At 50.4% G+C, this 18,024-nt stretch overlaps 1 protein-coding gene across 11 annotated transcripts in view; it reads left to right on the top strand.

The window, feature by feature from the left end:
* The window catches only part of PC (pyruvate carboxylase), a 240,206-nt gene that overhangs the window by 143,467 nt on the left and 78,715 nt on the right, over window positions 1–18,024 (top strand). For all 11 annotated transcript variants that reach the window (XM_075130375.1, XM_075130380.1, XM_075130382.1 and 8 more), the window contains one exon: window positions 13,446–13,608. In XM_075130375.1, the coding sequence (XP_074986476.1) occupies window positions 13,446–13,608 (163 nt within the window). The remainder of the gene's footprint in view (window positions 1–13,445; window positions 13,609–18,024) is intronic.

Below are 18,024 nucleotides of genomic sequence, written 5' to 3'. Positions count from 1 at the left end.
AATCTAAAGTTTGAGAACCCCTGATATAGAGCATCAAAATATAATGTACTGTTTGGATAGTTAATATTCTGTGTGCATATGCAATATATTGCATACAGATATATACATTGTGTACATATTTTGAGTGCCTGTTAAATATACTGCATGCATATGCTGCATGCAAACATAGTACATGCATATGTAGTATGCATCATGTCCATATATATGCTGCAGGTATACGTAATATACCTCACACAGCTACGTATTTACTGCATGCAAAGATTCAAATACTACACGCACAGATAGTTTACTGTATGCACAGGTAATTTTCTGCATGCAGATGTAATATACTTTGTGCTTATTTAATATACTGCATGTAGTATATTATATATATTTACTGCATGCAACTATAATATATAATATATTACATGAATATGTAATATGCAGGGTGCCTGTTTAATGTAGTGTATGCAAGTGTAATATGCGGCATACAGATATAATATGTTACATGCCTGTTAAATATACACTGCACGCACATTTACTAAACCCTGCATATGATCCCCATGTGTGTCAGTGCCTGGAGCTAGCTATACACGCTGGCATTTCCACTGAGATCCCTCGCTATCACCTCAGCTCCAGGGAGCTGGCTGAGAAGGAGTCTGAGCTGTATAATTGCTTGCATGCTTTGGCACACGCCAGGCAAATTACTCTCCCTTGAGATCAATACACCATAAAAATACACAAAAAGCAAGTATATAGACAACCTTCCCCTAGAATGATTCTTTCTAAACGTGTGGTTCGTGTTCAGTGCCTTGCTGCATAATAGAGGCAATGTACTTTGCTTGTTAGAGCAGGTGGGGGTGGGGCTGGGAGCCAGGACTCCTGGGTTTTATCCTCAGCTCTGGGATGGAAAATGCAGGTGTAGTGGTCAGAGGGGCGGCCTGGGAGTCCGGACATCTAGGGTCTGTTCCTAGTGCCAGGGAGAGAATAGGCTTCAGTGGTTAGAACAAGGAGTACACTGGGAATCAGAACCTCCTGGGCTCTGTTCCTAGCTCTGCCATTGTGACCTGCTGGGTGACGCTGGGCAAGTCCCTTCCCCTCTCTATGCCTTGGTTTCCCCTCCCCCCCCTTTGCATATTTCCACTGGAAGCTCCTTGGCGCAGTCTTTCACTGTCTGTGCAGCACCCGGCGCAGCAGAGGCCCCAACCGGTTGGGGGCTGTAGAATCTACCATAATACTCCTAATAACAAGCAATGAGAATGTCAGAGCGCTTTTTGATTTGTGTGACGTGCTGGCAGCCTGTCTGATTTCTCTTACCACAGGCCTTGCTGTCACTCTGGCGGGTGCAGTATAAAATATTTATCATATGAACATGCAACGCTATATTAAAGCCTGTGTCGAATCTCAAGGTCCTTTGCTGAAACAACACATCATCCACTGCAGCTCTTCCTTTGACTCGCACTGTCCCAACAGGGCTCTCGGTTCTCTCCAAAACTCTTGTCTGTTGCAGACTGCCACAGAACCTCGAAGCTGCACATATTGCTTTTGGCTGGGCTTAGCCGATGTCACCTCTGGTATCCTTGATGGTCCAAGATCTGACACCGGAAATCTTGTATTTATCCAAATTAAAGGCCCTTTTGCCCTCTGGCAGGGAGGAGATGTTGCCGAGAGTTGTTTTTAGAGCTAGAAGCGATAGGAGCGGAAGCTGGAAGATTTTCTGCTAGTTGTCCCAAGTTTGGATCATACTCCAATCCCCGCTGCTCCTATGCTATCCACTGGACCTCCTGCTTCTCTCTCACTGACACAACTTGCCATGTTGCCAGAAACAGTGCCACCTGCTGTCTCCTGCTGTAACAATTGTAATTGTCTCCTTGGATCACTATAATTATCCTCAGAACAGGTTCACAGCCCAGTTTATAACTGCAGAGCATTTACCATTGCAAACACCTGGCAGGCTGGCCAGACCTGAGACTCCCAAGAAACTCTGGGCTGTTTGCTAAGTCGACTTTCAGGCTGGGGTTACAGCACCCAGCTGGGACCCTGGAGATCTGGGGTCAATTCCTGGCTCCCGTGCATGACCTTCCTTGCTCTGTGCCTCGGTTTCCTCATCTGTAAAATGGGGATCACATTTCCTTTCACCTCAGGGGGCAATGTGAAGTTATATCAAGAGGTCTGGTTTAGAGGCGAGGCCACTGGAGTGGGAGTCAGGACTCCTGGGTTCTAATTCCTTGTTCTGCCTCTGACCTGGAGTAAGTCTCTTCTCTTTTCTATGCCTCAGTTTCCCCTCCAGCCCTTTGTCTGTTTAGACTTTGAGGTCTTTGGGACTGTCTCTTCTTGTGTGTCTGTGCAGCACCCGGAGCAGCAGGGTCTCCCCGATCTCAAGCGGGAATATGTGCAGGACACTAAACAATCGGGACCCTGATCCAGCACAGTGGGCCCCCCCTCCCATCTCAATTACCCATTACTGCAAGACAAATAAATCCATTTGTGGTTGCAAGGTTCCCATACTATAGCGACAGGTGCAGATAAAAAACAAGCTAGATGGCAGCGGATTTACCCTGTAAAGAGCTTTTGAATCCTACTGTTAGTGCTCAAACAACCCACCTCTCAGGCTTCTTTAATAGGAGATCTAGTTTATATTTATTTTGGTAATATATAGCTAGATTTATCACCACACTGGGGCCAGTGTGCAGGCTTCTTTTATGACGCGCTTAGCTCTTCAAATTGAGATATTTGCATATTTATCCTGTAACCTTTAATGAACATAAAAAACTCCAACCTTTCCCAATTAATCACCACGTTAAAAGGCCCAAACAGCAATCTAAGGACCGTTGGGCCTGCATAAAATAAATAAATCCAGCTCGGAACCAATTTGTCAAGAGGAGAAGAGGCTAAATAGCCTTGTCAGGGAACCGTTGATAAGGGATGAGAGCAGGGCCTAGGGAGAAGACATGGCATTCATGCACAATGGACTTCTCCACTAAATAAAAGCCCCTTTGTGCCATTCAGGCACACCCTGCTCTAACCATTGCATACCACTTCCCTCCCAGAGCTAAGCTAGAACTCAGGAGTCCTGACTCCCAGGCCTCTGAGCACTAGACCCCACTGCCCTTGAGGTGAGGATAGAACCCAGGCATCCTGCATCCCAGCTCCCCCCAACCAGTAGACTTGACTCCCCTCCCAAAGGTGGGGCAAGAGCCTAGCTTCCAACTCCTCTAAAACACTAGACCCCACTTCCCACCCAGAGCCAGGTACAGAACCCAGGAGTCCTGGCTCCCACTTCACAGTTCTAGCCACAGACCTCGTTGCTCCTGTGAAGGCCTTCCCCGTCCTGTTCTCTCTTCAGGGGGGCCTGGCTAGAGGCGGGGGATGTGGCATGCAGGCACTAACTCATTTTAATTCCAGCTCTACCAGGTCACCTTGGGCTAGTCACTTAACCTCTGTGTTCTGCTGGGGGCCCTCTCAGCTATTCCCAGCCTCCCTAGAGGGCTATGAGCCTTAATTGCAGCTGTAAAGCACTTTGAGATAGGCTGCTGAATTATCCAGTGTTGCCAGCCATCTCCTGCCTCCTCTTCCTGCAACAGCTGTAATTTTATAAATGGCCTCCACACTCCACCTCAGAGGTTCAGCACCGGGTGAGGGATCCCTGTATAAACAACCCCCCGCTCCACCCCAGAGGCAGCTGCATCTCAGCACTGGGTGAGGGATTCATAGATTCCAAGGCCCAAAGGGCCCATTGTGATCACATAGTCTGACCTCCTATATAACACAGGCATAGAACTTCCCCAAAATAATAAGAGGTCCCTATATAATCAGCACCCCCACCCCTCCAACTTAGAGGTGGCTACATCTCAGTGCCAGAAGAGGGATCCCTGTATAAACAGCTCTCATGCCCTACCCAAGAGGCATCTGCATCTCAGGCCAATATGTCCCTCACTTAGATTAGCCCAGAAGACCCATATAGCTTGGTATCTGCCCCCTTTCCCTCCCACTTCCTGCACTGGACACATTATAGGCATGTACATTGTGTGATTGCGAGACAGTATTAACTTGTGTCTGCTCCATGCTCCTATAGATGGCCCCACCTCAGCTACAACGGCCAGGCAGCTTTGTTGTTGGCATTGTGCGAGGCAGTCGCCTGTCTTTGGGAGATAACGCTATTTGATGGGCATTTATTCGTGGCAGGACAATGGACCTGGCTCCCTCCATGGAGCTAAGATTTCTCTAGCACCTTTCAGCCAGAGCCCCCTGCCCCCATCAGACCAATCTGTCTTTCCCCAGCATAGCTGGAAATCCATCACAGACAGCTAGCTGGTAGGCCTGGGATTAAGGCCTCCTGGGTTCTATCCTACCTCTGGGAGGAAAGTGAGTTCTAGTGGTTAGACCAGGGGGAGCTGGGAGTAAAGACTCCTGTGCTCTCTTCTCAGCTCTCCTACTGACATTGGATATATCCTATAGCCTTTCTTTGCCTCAGTTTCCCCACCTGGTCAACAGATATAGTTTCCCTTATGTGTGGAGGGGGATCAGTGCAATGTGATTCAGGGGCCCATATAGCCTGGCATCCTGTCTCCAACAGCAGCTAGCATCAGCTTTGTTAAAGAAGGTGCAAGACCCCCCCCTAATGGGGAGCGATAGAATAACTGCCCTCTAGGGGAAATTTCCTACAAAATTTCTTCTATAAATAGCTTCCCCACGCCAGAGGTGGTCACATCTCAGTGCCAGGTTCTTGTATAAACAGCCCCTATGCTCCACCCCAGAAGTGGCTACAGCTGAGTACTGGGCAAGGGAATCCTTGCCTCACCTTAGGAGTGGCTGAGTCTTACTTACACTGAGGGTAAGTCTACACTGCAGTTAAAACCCCCCAGCTAGCCCATGCCAGCCGACTCGGGCTTGGGCTAAAGGGCTCATTAGTTCCAGTATAGACGTTTGGGCTTAGGCAGTAGCCGGGACTCTCCCACTTCACAGGGTCCTAGAGTCTGGGCTCTAGCCTAAGCCTGAATGTTTGCAGTGCAATTAAACAGCCCCTTAGCCTGAGCCCTGTGAGCCTGAGTCAGCTGGCTGGGCCAGTCATGGGTGTCGAACTGTAGTGTAGACATACCCATAGAGTCTCCTGTGCCTGCTGGCACAACCCATTTCCCCACTGCTGTCTGTCCAGACCAAGGTGTTTGGCTCCATCGTAAGTTGTCTTCATGGGGGCAGCATCCTTTTCTAACATCCTGCCTCTGGTCAGTCCTTGTCCTCCACTCCTGCTCGTTCCTACAGCTGGAATCCAATCGAAGATGTACCTTGTGCTTCTGCCACAGGGCCACCTGGGTCCGTGGCCAAACCACCATAGCCAACTCTGTCCAATTACTGAGTCCCCACTTTGCTGACTGTGTGGCCGAGCACTTCCACATCAGTTACACGATCTCACCAATCAGTTCCCAATATTCTTCTCAAACCAAGCTGGTGAAATGCATTCAGCTTCCTAACATGCACTTTCACCATTTGTCATGGTTCCAAGCCATACGGTAATGTTGGGAGGACAATAGTGTTGTACAGTCTCATTTGAGTTTGCATATCAGTGCCGGATGAGGGATCCTTGTGTAAACAACCCGCATCCCCCACCCCAGAGACAGCTGCATCTCAGTGCATGGCAAAGGCTCCCTGTATAAACAGTCAATGTGCCCCACCCCAGATGTGGCTGCATCTCATGGGTGAGGGACCCCTGTGTAAGCAGTTGCCTTAAGCTTTGGAGCAGAAGGGGGTTAAATCAAACCCACAGCTCCTGATGGGTCTTTAAACTCCTACTAGTTTTACTCCGGATAGTCCCCTTGTGGAATCCTGCTCAGCTCTTCATCTCAACTGTGTCTAGTGGCAGGGAGTTCCCCACACGGCACACTTCTGAATTTTCCACCTTTTGCTGGCTGCCCCTTGTTCTTACATCATGTGACTGGGGGAAGAGCAGCGGGGTCTAGTGGGAGCGTGTACTCCAGGCTAAGCGTGGGCTGCGTAAGAAGCGTTTCCCGTAGGTCACTTTGGAATGTGCTGCCTTCCTGCTTCGCTTGCTGTCCCTGTTACTAATGGGAATTGCTACTAGTGGGTTGCATGCTTCGTAGCTTCTGTTGGTCGAGTGCTTTGTCCTCACCAGGGCCCCTGGCATCCCTCCATTCGCCACACTGCTCCCTGGGTGCCATCTGCCCAGCCCCCTCTATTTCAAGCGTTCCCTGCAACTTCCTCCAATCTGCCCACTGCCAGGGGCTCTGTATGTGCCCCATTCCTCCCCTTTCCCACCTTCTCCCCATGGGAGGGGCACTGTGTGGGCTCCCCTCCCCCAATTCCAAGGTCCCCGTTCTCCTCCCCTATGGCTGGGGTCTGCCTCCCCTCCCCCCATTCTCCCATTCCAGGGTCCCATATTTTCACCCATGGTAAGAGCTTGGAATGACCCCGCATTCCCCCCTTCCCTTCCACGCCAGGGCTCTGTGTGCCCGCAATCCTCCTTCCCCCATGGCAGGGCCCCCCCAATCTGCCCCCCAGGCCAGGGGCTGTGTGGTCTTCCCCTCCCCACCATTATTATGCCTCTGGATGTCACCATGTTACACTCTGTTGGGAGAGTGGGCAGAGATGAGATGGGGGATTGTTCTGCTGGGAAGCATGAATTGGTGCCAGCAACCCGCTGTTTGATCCACAGACAACAGCAGAGGTGCTTGAAGCTGGCTGTAACAGGGTGGCCTGCCCCTTTAAGGGTGAGCCAGCCTGGCCCTGCTACACCTGTGCAGAGGGCTGGACTGAAGCCAGGGATAGCCCAGCACTGGGGGGCTGGCTGGGGAGGAAAGCAGATGGGCTGCTTCTCTCGGGGGTAAGGAGCCTGGGGGAGAGTCAGGAGCTGGCTGAGGCTGCTGCAGTGATAGGTGGTTAGAGCTGGCCCCTGTTGTTGAGCTGTTTGGAGCCCAGGTGGCTAGACAACAGGACAGACTGTTGCTGCTGGGCCCTGCCTGAAAGGAGGAAGGCTGGAGGCTCTCTTGTGTTAGAGCTGGCTGCAGGGACTTGGTGACTTGGGAAGGGGCTGAACTCCCTGGAGCAGCTCGGCTGCTGGGCTAGGTTACCTCCGCAGGGGAAGTAGGCTGAAGAGTGTGATGGGGAAGCTGAGGTGGAAATGCTGGGCTCTGGGGCCAGGGGAGCTCTGGGACAGTCAGGCTTGTACCCTGGGGCTGTGCTGAAGGGCTGTCAGGGTCTTCACGTGTCCCCCATACCTCAGAATCCAGAGGGTGCTGGCCACTGCTCCTAGGGCCTTCTCTAAAGGATGGGAATGGCTCAGAGGCAGTGTTCAAGTTATGGAGTGACAGACCGAGACATCCTGTTGAGTTCTGTGTAAGCTCAACCAATTACTTCTTATTTGTATTGCGCCTCACAGAGCCACGGTGCTAGGTGCTGTACAGACCCAGGACAGAAAGACGGTCTGGGCTAAGTATAAGACAAGAAGCACCAGGTGGGGGAGCACGATTAGACAGTGCTGATCAGCCCAGTGGGCTATGGTCCAAAGGTGCTAGAACTCGGGGAGAGGGGTGTGTGGCAGCACCCCCTGGTTTGAAGTGGTTTCCGTCCAGGGTTACAGTTTGATTCAATGGCTCTCAGCTCCCCCACTATACACATTGTTCCAGCGTCCCTGCCATGGTCTCCCTCGTTCTAGCATTTTGAGGCACGGTAAATAGCAGTGGGATCTTGTAGTGATGAGTTCCCCAAGCCAGTTTGGTGGTGTGTCCTTCCACTGGAAGGTGATAATAGCTGCCATCCAGGAGGCCTTTGATTTATAGACCTGGATACAGCTGATAAGTGTGCTAAGCACCTTTCAGGCTAAATAGAAGGAAAAGCAATTAATCTCCTTTTTGAAGTGAGAGAGCTGGAGAAGTCTAAGGCAGTGCTCCACCTGGCAAGGTTGATCAGAAGCTAAATTGTGTAGTCTAAGGGGTTTTCTGATTGTGGGTTCCGGGGCAGGGGTGTTGAATGGTTGCAGCTGTGTACATCTGGATGGGAGAGCCAAATAGTGAGCAAGGTAGTCACAAGAGTGATCCTGAGTGAGAGACAGGGCTTCTTATGCACAGGACTGGTTGGAGACTTGTGGGGGAATTTCAGACCAAGGCAACTGCCAGCTCTTTGTTCGTCCTGTGTTCAAGGAACAAAACTTTCTCTGTATGCTTAGTAAATGAACAGGATGGCACCAAAGAAATAGCCGACTGGGACCATCTATTTCTCCTCCAAATGAGAATAATCTGACAAGGCCCTGGCTTCCAGCAATCAGCCTGGGATGAAGGGGCACCAGCATTAAGCATTTCCTGTTGGTTGTTCCTGAATTTGCCACCTTCCTGGCACATTCCCTGTCCCCTTATTTCTATCCACTGCTGCCCCCTCCCCTGCAGTCAGCAATTACCCTGAGGGGCTGTTAATTAGGGGCTAGGGTCACTCTCCAGATTCCCCTGGGAATGGAGCCCCCCCCGTGTGCTGAGAGTGTGAGCTGCTTAAATCAGAGCTCACCTGCCTCGAGCTCCAAAGAAACCAGACTCCCATGCTCCCCATGCCACAGCTCAAAGCCTGGCATCAGTTTTCCAGCTGCTCTGTCTATCTGTACAGCTGGGGTGGTAACCTGTATTTGGCATGGGGGTGGGGGGAACAGCATTGAATCCATTGTCCTTGAAAATGAGGGACGTGATTGGACACGGGCAGGTAACAGGCAAAGCTCCATCATGGAGCTGCCATTGCCATACAAACTCTAGCCCTGGTCACGCCCCCCCAGCTCTGCCGATGCCCCTCAGTCCCAACACATAGCCCCCTGCTATGCCAGCCCTAAGCTCCCCTATAGCTCTGCTGGTGCCCCTCAATCCCGACCTGCAGTCCCTTGGGGTCCCAGCCTGCTGGGATAACCCACTCTGACTCAAGAGACGCAGTGTGGTATAGTAGATGTGGCCTTGGGCTAGGTCTTGGGATTTGTGGGTCCTGTATAGAGCCCTGCCACTGAACTTGGGCAAGTCCTTTTGTCGCTCTCTGCCTCAGTTTCCCCTCCCACTCCTTGTTTAGATTTCAAGCTCTTTGGGCCAGGGACTGTCTCTCACTGTAAGTCTGTGGAGCACCGGGCACAACGAGGCTGTGATTGGTTGGAGGTTTCGGGGAACAACTCTAACACTAATAATGAAGATCGCGCTCCTGTGAGTGAAAGCATTTAATATTTCTGCCTGAGTTCAGGGCATCTGACGTGTTCAGATTAGAAATAAGGCACCAGTTTTTAGCAGTGCGGGAGATTAAACACTGGAGCAAACTCCCAAGGGAATCGGTGGATTCTCCAGATTGGCTGCCTTGCTGGGAGGTGCTTTGGCAACCCAAGTGGCTGGGCTCAACATCGGGGGAACTGAGTGACAGTCTGCCTATGCTACACAGGAGGGCAGCCTAGATTCTCATGGTCCCCTCTGGCCTTAAACTCTGGGAGTTTCTGGCTCTGTTTTAAAATAGCCCCGTTATTAAAGCCATGTGCCTCTGTCCCAGCCTGTGGTTAGAGCTGGGAGACTGGGCGCCTTTGTTCTAGCCCTGACTCTGGGAGGACAGTGGGGTCTAGTGGGTTAGAGCAGGAAACATGACTCCCAGCTCCATGCGCTAACCCCTTAATCGCAGAGCTGGGAAGAGAACCCAGGAGTCCTGACTCCCTGTCTCCCGCTCCCGCTCTGCTCTATTCACTAGGCCCCACTCAGAATCTCTCTATCTATGTGAAGGCAAGATCTGAGCTGCTACAGGCAGGTGTATTTAAAACAGCTGAATTTATAACCCAGCTTTGAGATCACAAAATATCGATCACCCCGTAACGTGTGCATGTTGCAGGGGCCGGTGTCTGTTAGAGCCCACGTCAGGCGTTTGTCCTATTGACTAAGCATTGAAGGCTCGCTTGTCACTTTGATGGTGCTGTAAAAACCTCAGTCCTTGTCATTATGATTCTGTGTTATTGGTCACATACCAGGACCCTGCCATGCTGGAGGCTGCCTAGACCCTAGCTGAGATCTGGGCCCTGCTCAGACACACGGTGAGAGACAGATCCTGCCCCCAAGGCTCACTGTCTGAATAGACAAAGGGTGGGAGGGGAAACAGAGGCACGAGAGATGAAGGGATTAGTCCAAGGTCAGTGGCAGAGCCAGGAGTGGAACCCAGGAGTCCGGACTTCCAGTCCAGTGTTGTTGAACTAGGGCTAACCTTCTAAAGTGAGACATCTGCTCTTGACCTGAAGACACCATGTGCTGGAGGATCTGCTCTGTCCCTGGGTCAGATGTTCAATGGTTAATCCCCCTCCCTGTTAAATATCTGCACCTGATTTCCAGCCTGTTTGTCCAGCTCCAAACCAATCCCATCTCCTTACTGTCATAGGGAGGGTATTTTGGTCCTGGTCTCTAATCTGCGGGAGCAGGTTTTGGAGAGCAGAGAGCTCTTCGAGGCAGAATGAGATCCCGTGGCTGGGAAGTGAAGCTGGACCAGTTCAGGTTAGAAGTGAGGCCAGGTGTTTTTAAGTGGAAAGTGGATTCGCCATTGGAACAGCTGACCCAGAGATGGGGTGGATTCTCCGTCATGCGGAGCCTTTAAATCAAGACTGGATGTGTTTCTCCGAAGCATCGGGGATCGGCCACAGCTGGAGACAGGTCCCGTGTGCTGAGGTGGTTCAGCTAGTCCTCTCTAGCTGCCTGGCTGGTGGATCTTGCCCAGATACTCAGGGTCCAGCTGATCACCAGATTGAGGGCTGGGAAGGAATTTTCCCCTGGTCAGGTTGGCAGGGACCTTGGGGTGTTTTCACCTCCCTCTGCATGGGGCACCTGCTGGGATCAGCTGGGCGTGGCTAATCGCAGCGATTCCCTGTCAGAGCTGGGGCCTCGGGTATTGGAGGACCCTCAGCTCCCCTGTTCTCTGCCTGGAGCTCACAACAGGCAGGGCTCCTGAGGATTGAAATGCTTTGGTCTAACTAAAGTCTTTCTGCTCAATTCAGAGGGAACTGGCTGAGATAGAATTGCCTGTGCTATACAGGATGTCAGATTGGATGATCTATGGGTCCTTTCTGGCCTAAAACTCGTTGAAACCCAAAAGCTGAGCTCTAACTCACCCGCCAGATCTCCTCTGGAGGCAGGAGTGACTGGGGTAGATTCTCCACCAAGTCAAATTGGGTGAACAGGATGGTCCCATACTGTTTTGGACCCCAGAAGGAGCTGAACCCAGCAGAACTGACATTCTTTGTCAGCTCTTAGGGGCAGGGTTGATCTCTTTGCTCTGTTTGTATAGTGCCTAGCGCCAGGGCATCATGGTAATCCAGATAATGCTCCTCTCATCAGTCAAACTTTGATAGAATTTACCATGCCAGGCCGGAGTTCATGTTGTAGACAGAGCCCTGGCCGTGGGGGGAGTGTATTTTGTAGGTGGAGCTCAGCAGAATATTGGGAGCCCTCCTTAATTCTGATGCAATGAACAGGTTATTAAAATCTACTCACCATCCTGAGAAGTAGCTGGCCTAAGCATGTGCCTTCATAGAGCTGGGTGGAATTCTTCAGGTGAAATGCTTTTCAGCAAACAATGCACGTTCAGTAACACTGAAACATTTCATTAATTTCTGTCGCTTTTTTTCAGAATTGTTAATTTCAGGAAAGAAATTCCCCAAATTAAAAAAAATGTTGAAAAGGCCAATTTTGGGGAGGGCAGGGGGAATTCTTTACATTCAGAACAGATTTTTGTCTCAAATTTTCCTTTAATTTGACTTTAACATTTTCGAAAAGTTCAATGGAAATAAAACAGCGGGATGGGGAGAAGAGGAAATGATTTTGGTTGAATAGAACATTCTGTTTCGACAAAATTGAAGTGAAAGGTTTAGTTCAACCCCAAACAAACTTCTTCAGTCTTGATATACCAGACAATCAGTTTGGACCGAAATTTTATTTTGTTATTTCAAACTAGCCAATGCACTGGAAAATCTCTCTATGTGTTTCTGGTTTTTTTTACCCAACTTGCCAAGCTAGAGAGGATCGTGGACTTGAGGATGCCTTGATGTTAGCTGCTCTCTGTTTCTTTGGTGTACTCTTTGTTGTGTTGTCTGTCCTGAGGCTACAATGTAGCAATGATTGTTCCTTCAGTTTTCCTTTGTCCCTCTTTGGGATCTTGCAGCCACCCCAAATTTCTCCCTCAGTGGTCATTGAGCTAAACTTGGCATATTTATAGAGCCCTGCAAATCCGCGGATATCCGCTCGCGGATCTCTGCTTTATATCTGCGGATCATTTTTGCAGATTGGATGCAGATATAAATTTTGTATCGGTGCAGGACTCTACATATTTAATGCTTTAAGGTTGAATATTAGCCCCACCTTCAGTTGTGAGTTTCTAAAGGCTCAAAATCAAGAGGCAAATAAACCCTCCAAATCTGTTGTGTGGTTTTTTTAAGATCTCTTGATAATTAAATCAAATGTGATTCCCCCACCCTCCCTCTCCCCACCCAGGGAGGGAGGCCCAACTCATGACTTTGAATGCTTGAACTTGGCTCTATGGGACTATGTAAAAACAGCTCCCTGTCTTCTGAGCGCTCCCACTGAGGCGTGTTCAGAATTGGACTGGCTGGGGCCTGCAAGCTGGATTTGGGCCTGGCTTGTGCATCACACAAGCACAATCCCTGGCTAAAATCCCAGCTTTGTGGCCCCGGTTCAGCAAAGCACGTCGAGGGCAGCTTTCAAAGGCCTTAATGGGAGTTACTTGGCCAAATCCTATTGAAAGTCAATAGGTTTTAGGCTCCTAATGGCCTTTTAAAAACAGTCCCATAAGAGCTTGTAGTTAAGTACCTGCTTGAGTAATCCCTTTGCTGTTCAACACAGCATTTAAACACAGGCTTAACTTGTCATGATTGTAAGTAGCATTTCTGTAGCCTCCAGAGGCCCTAAGATCAAGGGAGAGGAGCATTGTTCTGGGCGCCCCGCAGACCCGGAGCCCCGTCATGCTGTGCAGTGCACAGGCTCACAGTGAAAGACAGCTGTTGCCCCTTAGAGCAATAAACAAAGGATGGGAGAGGAAACTGAGGCCCCGAGCAGGGAGGGGACTGTCTTGCCACTTCGTGCCTCAGTTTCCCCTTTTGTATAATAATGGGGGTTCCAATCCTGGCCTGTGTTTGGCAATGACTTTGAAAGTGGTGGATAGAAAACCCTGTGTGATCCCAAAGAGCGATAGAATCGATGCACCCGCAGATCCCCAGCCCTGTGGGGACAGTGGGGGACACTGGAGGAGGAGAGGCTATGGTGGGTGATGTGGGACATTATGGGGGCCCCACACGAAGTAACAGACTCTGGGGATCAGGGCCCCCGTTTGGGGGTTAATCAGGGACACTTGGGCTCCATAGAGGAGGTTAGGTTGGTGAGAATGGTTCTGGCAGACACTGGCGCTGCTGTGGTCAGTTGATGATTAACACAAGCCCTCCTCTCCCGCTCTCTTGGCAGCGTGGACCTGGTGCATGCCCAGATCCACATCGCGGAGGGGAAGAGCCTGGCAGAGTTGGGCCTGCGGCAGGACAGCATACGCATCAATGGCTGTGCCATCCAGTGCCGCGTCACCACCGAGGACCCCTCCCGTGGCTTCCAGCCCGACACTGGCCGCATTGAGGTAGGACACCGCCCAGCTCCAGTGCGGGGGCTGACCAGGCTCAGTTTGGCGCCCTGCTGGGGAAGGGCAGAGTGTGGATCTGCTCTTGATTGGAGAACATTTTGACTTGATGTTGAAAAACGAAAATTTTCAGCCCAAACCTGGACAATTTGGAAAGAAAAAATTTGTCCCCAAATGGGGGGACTTCTGGCTGAAAACTGCTGAAAATCCAGCACGCTTTCCCCAGAACTGTAACGTTTCCAGCTAGGAACTTCCAAACACTGGGAGGCATCTGGCCCCATGCCAGTCAATTTTCAGTTTTTAATGAAAAATCTACAATTCCGAGGCTGGCGGAAAATTTCCACGGGAATTCTCTGTATGTGGGAAACCTCATTTTCCTTCCTAAAAAAGCTTTGGGGGAAATATTCTCCCCGAGTGACGGATGCTGCCAGCAGCACGGGGGTGTATGTGGGAGGAGGAGAAAGCGGGGGGGCTGTGTGTGTGTGTGTGTTAGAGGTGGAAGGGGGTGTTATCCGCAGTACTGCATGTGAAACTCAGTCTGGAGACAGAGTTTAACCCACTGGCAAGCATGTGTTAAAGTCCACCTCTGTGTCTGATTCATGGAAGCTAGCAATGGGATCTTGTGGTTAGAGAGAGGAGCCAGGAGTCCTGGCTCCTGTCGCCAGCTCTGGGATGGGAGTGGGAGTTAGTGGGTTAGAGTTAGGATTCCTGGGTTCTATCCCTGGCTGTTGGAGGCTTTAGCATGTGAAGATCAACCTGCTAGTTTCCTTCTTGGCTGTTCGCATTCCCTGGCATTGTGCTAGATTCTCTCGGGTGCTGGCGATAAACAGAAGCACTTGTATTCCGTCTGCATGACAGGCTGCTCCATTCAAACCCTGGGCGTGGGCGTTCGGCTGTTCAGACTCCCTGTTCCCTTCCTAACGACGCGGCAGCTCTTGCCACTCAAACTAACAACTGGGGATCGCTGCAAAAGAGTCTGGCATGGATACAACCCCCCCGCCAGCTGGCAGCAGGAGAGGAGGGGCTGTGAGAGCCCCCACCGATTCCACTCTCTTTATTGGGCTGGGAAGTAGAAAGATGGGGGGCTAGGATCCTTGCCTGGGCACATGTTTGCATTCAGATGTGCTGGGCATGGTGGGGGTGTCAGTAGGGTCATGGTGGGGGTGCTGAAAATTTGTTTTGTAGGAGTGGCGTAGGCCCTTACCCCAGGGTTGGATGGGTAGGGCTGTGTGTGTGTTGGTGGATTTCCCTTGGGGGCGGGGCAGCAAGGGGGTAGCTTGGCTCTCTGGGTGTGTACACGCTTTGTTGATCCATACTGCACAATCACAGGGGGCTCAAAGAGTGGCAACTAGCATAATTAGAGACCTAGTAAAACTCCTGCAAAGAAAGATTGACTAGATGGGGTTTGCTCACTGTAGAGAGGAGATGAATTACAGGGGATGTGTTTAAAGTCTGTATAATAATGACTGGGAGAGCAATGGGCGATCGGGAGCCATGTTCCCTTTAATTTTTGACAGGCTATGTGAGCAAAAAATTTCTTCTGTGCAAACTGTTGTGCTTCTGTGCAAATGTTTGTACGTGTGGTGTTGTGGTGTGTGTGGGGGGGTTTAGGATCTGTGTGCGTGCGCACACGCGCACAGCTTAGAGGGAACAGTGATCGGGAGCCTCTGTCCTCCTCGTCTCATAACCCAAGAACAAGAGAACAGTGAATGACACTCATCAAAGGAAATGGCTTTATCACATAGCCTGAAATTAGTGTATGGGACTCATTGCCACATGAGATGAATCATAGAATATCAGGGTTGGAAGGGACCCCAGAAGGTCATCTAGTCCAACCCCCTGCTCGAAGCAGGACCAATTCCCAGTTAAATCATCCCAGCCAGGGCTTTGTCAAGCCTGACCTTAAAAACCTCTAAGGAAGGAGATTCTACCACCTCCCTAGGTAACGCATTCCAGTGTTTCACCACCCTCTTAGTGAAAAAGTTTTTCCTAATATCCAACCGAAACCTCCCCCACTGCAACTTGAGACCATTACTCCTCGTTCTGTCATCTGCTACCACTGAGAACAGTCTAGAGCCATCCTCTTTGGAACCCCCTTTCAGGTAGTTGAAAGCAGCTATCAAATCCCCCCTCATTCTTCTCTTCTGCAGACTAAACAATCCCAGCTCCCTCAGCCTCTCCTCATAAGTCATGTGTTCTAGACCCCTAATCATTTTTGTTGCCCTTCGCTGGACTCTCTCCAATTTATCCACATCCTTCTTGTAGTGTGGGGCCCAAAACTGGACACAGTACTCCAGATGAGGCCTCACCAATGTCGAATAGAGGGGAACGATCACGTCCCTCGATCTGCTCGCTATGCCCCTACTTATACATCCCAAAATGCCATTGGCCTTCTTGGCAACAAGGGCACACTGCTGACTCATATCCAGCTTCTCATCCACTGTCACCCCTAGGTCCTTTTCCGCAGCACTGCTGCCTAGCCATTCGGCCCCTAGTCTGTAGCGGTGTATTGGCTTCTTCCGTCCTAAGTGCAGGACCCTGCACTTATCCTTATTGAACCTCATCAGATTTCTTTTGGCCCAATCCTCCAATTTGTCTAGGTCCTTCTGTATCCTATCCCTCCCCTCCAGCGTATCTACCACTCCTCCCAGTTTAGTATCATCCGCAAATTTGCTGAGAGTGCAATCTACACCATCCTCCAGATCATTTATGAAGATATTGAACAAAACCGGCCCCAGGACCGACCCCTGGGGCACTCCACTTGACACCGGCTGCCAACTAGACGTGGAGCCATTGATCGCTACCCGTTGAGCCCGACAATCTAGCCAGCTTTCTACCCACCTTATAGTGCATTCATCCAGCCCATACTTCCTTAACTTGCTGACAAGAATACTGTGGGAGACCGTGTCAAAAGCTTTGCTAAAGTCAAGAAACAATACATCCACTGCTTTCCCTTCATCCACAGAACCAGTAATCTCATCATAAAAGGTGATTAGATTAGTCAGGCATGACCTTCCCTTGGTGAATCCATGCTGGCTGTTCCTGATCACTGTCCTCTCATGCAAGTGCTTCAGGATTGATTCTTTGAGGACCTGCTCCATGATTTTTCCAGGGACTGAGGTGAGGCTGACTGGCCTGTCGTTCCCAGGATCCTCCTCCTTCCCTTTTTTAAAAATTGGCACTACATTAACCTTTTTCCAGAACTTACCATGAAGAACTTACCATGATTGCAAGAGTGGGTGAATTCATTTCTGGGCATCTCAAGAATATTCAGTGTTACAGCAGTTAATGGGAGTAGCTAATTTTGGAGGCAAAACTCATACTCCAAGGTTTAAACCAATCTGTGACTGGTAAACAGTAAAACAAATAATTAAGTGCCCTGCAGCCAGGTTGCTCGTAGATTTTAAGGCCAGGAGAGACCCTTGGCCATCTTGTCTGTCCTCTTGTAGGACCCAGACCAGCAAAATTTACCCAGTTCCCCTTGTATTGAGCCCAGTCAGTTGTTGGACTAAACCGTCTTCTGGAAAGGCATCCAGTCTGGATTTGGAGACACTGAGAGCTGGAGAATTCACTCCAACCCTTGACAGTTTGTTCCAGTGGTCACTTGGCTCCCCCGGCCCCTTGGTGGCCTGCCTCGGAGGCAGCTTGGAAGCCAGGGCCTAGCGAGCTCCCCAGCAGCATATTTTGTTTTGGAAACACCAGAACATTCTGGCTGTGGGAATGTCTTGGTATTTCCAGAACAAACAATTGTGGAATTCCACTTCCACAAAGTCTTCACGTTTCAGTTTTTGGCCTCATTCAGGACAAAAAGTTGAGGGGAACCCCAGTTTCTTTCCCAACCAGCTATACTGCTTATTCTCTCTCATTTTATGATTGTTTGTGTTATGGTAGCACTCCGATTGTGCAGGGTGCTGTCTGGATCCCAACTGAGTTTGGGGCCCCTTTTGGGCCAGGCACTGCACAGACACACAATGAGAGAGTCCCTGCCCTGAAGAGCAGGAGAGAGGAAACTGAAATACAGAGAGGGGAAGGAACCTGCCGAAGGTCAGTGGCAGAAGTAGGAATAGAACCCAGGAGTCCTGACTCTAAGTCCAGTTCTCTGTCTGCTGCCTCCCCTCATTTTGGTCTCCAAATGAGCTGTCACTCAAGATCCTGCTTAGTGGGAGCCCGGAGTATGTCTAAACCTCCCCACTTTGCTCCTGCAGTTGGATTCATCATACGGCGAACGTGGCATTGTCTAATTCCAAGCCTGCCATGCTTTCAGGGATCCCGCTCTGACCAGACTCTGTCTCGTCTACTGCTTTCCAGGCCTCATTCGCTGGCCCGGTCAGCTGCTCCTCTGGACACACTGCTGCCTCCCACTTTGATTCTAGCTAGCTGCTCTGTGGGCCAGTGGTTTCAATTTCCTGCTTTCCC

This window comes from Caretta caretta, chromosome 7 (genome assembly GCF_965140235.1).
Source record: "Caretta caretta isolate rCarCar2 chromosome 7, rCarCar1.hap1, whole genome shotgun sequence".
In the NCBI taxonomy this organism is placed as follows: domain Eukaryota; kingdom Metazoa; phylum Chordata; order Testudines; family Cheloniidae; genus Caretta; species Caretta caretta.
This window is presented reverse-complemented; position numbering and strand designations above follow the sequence as displayed.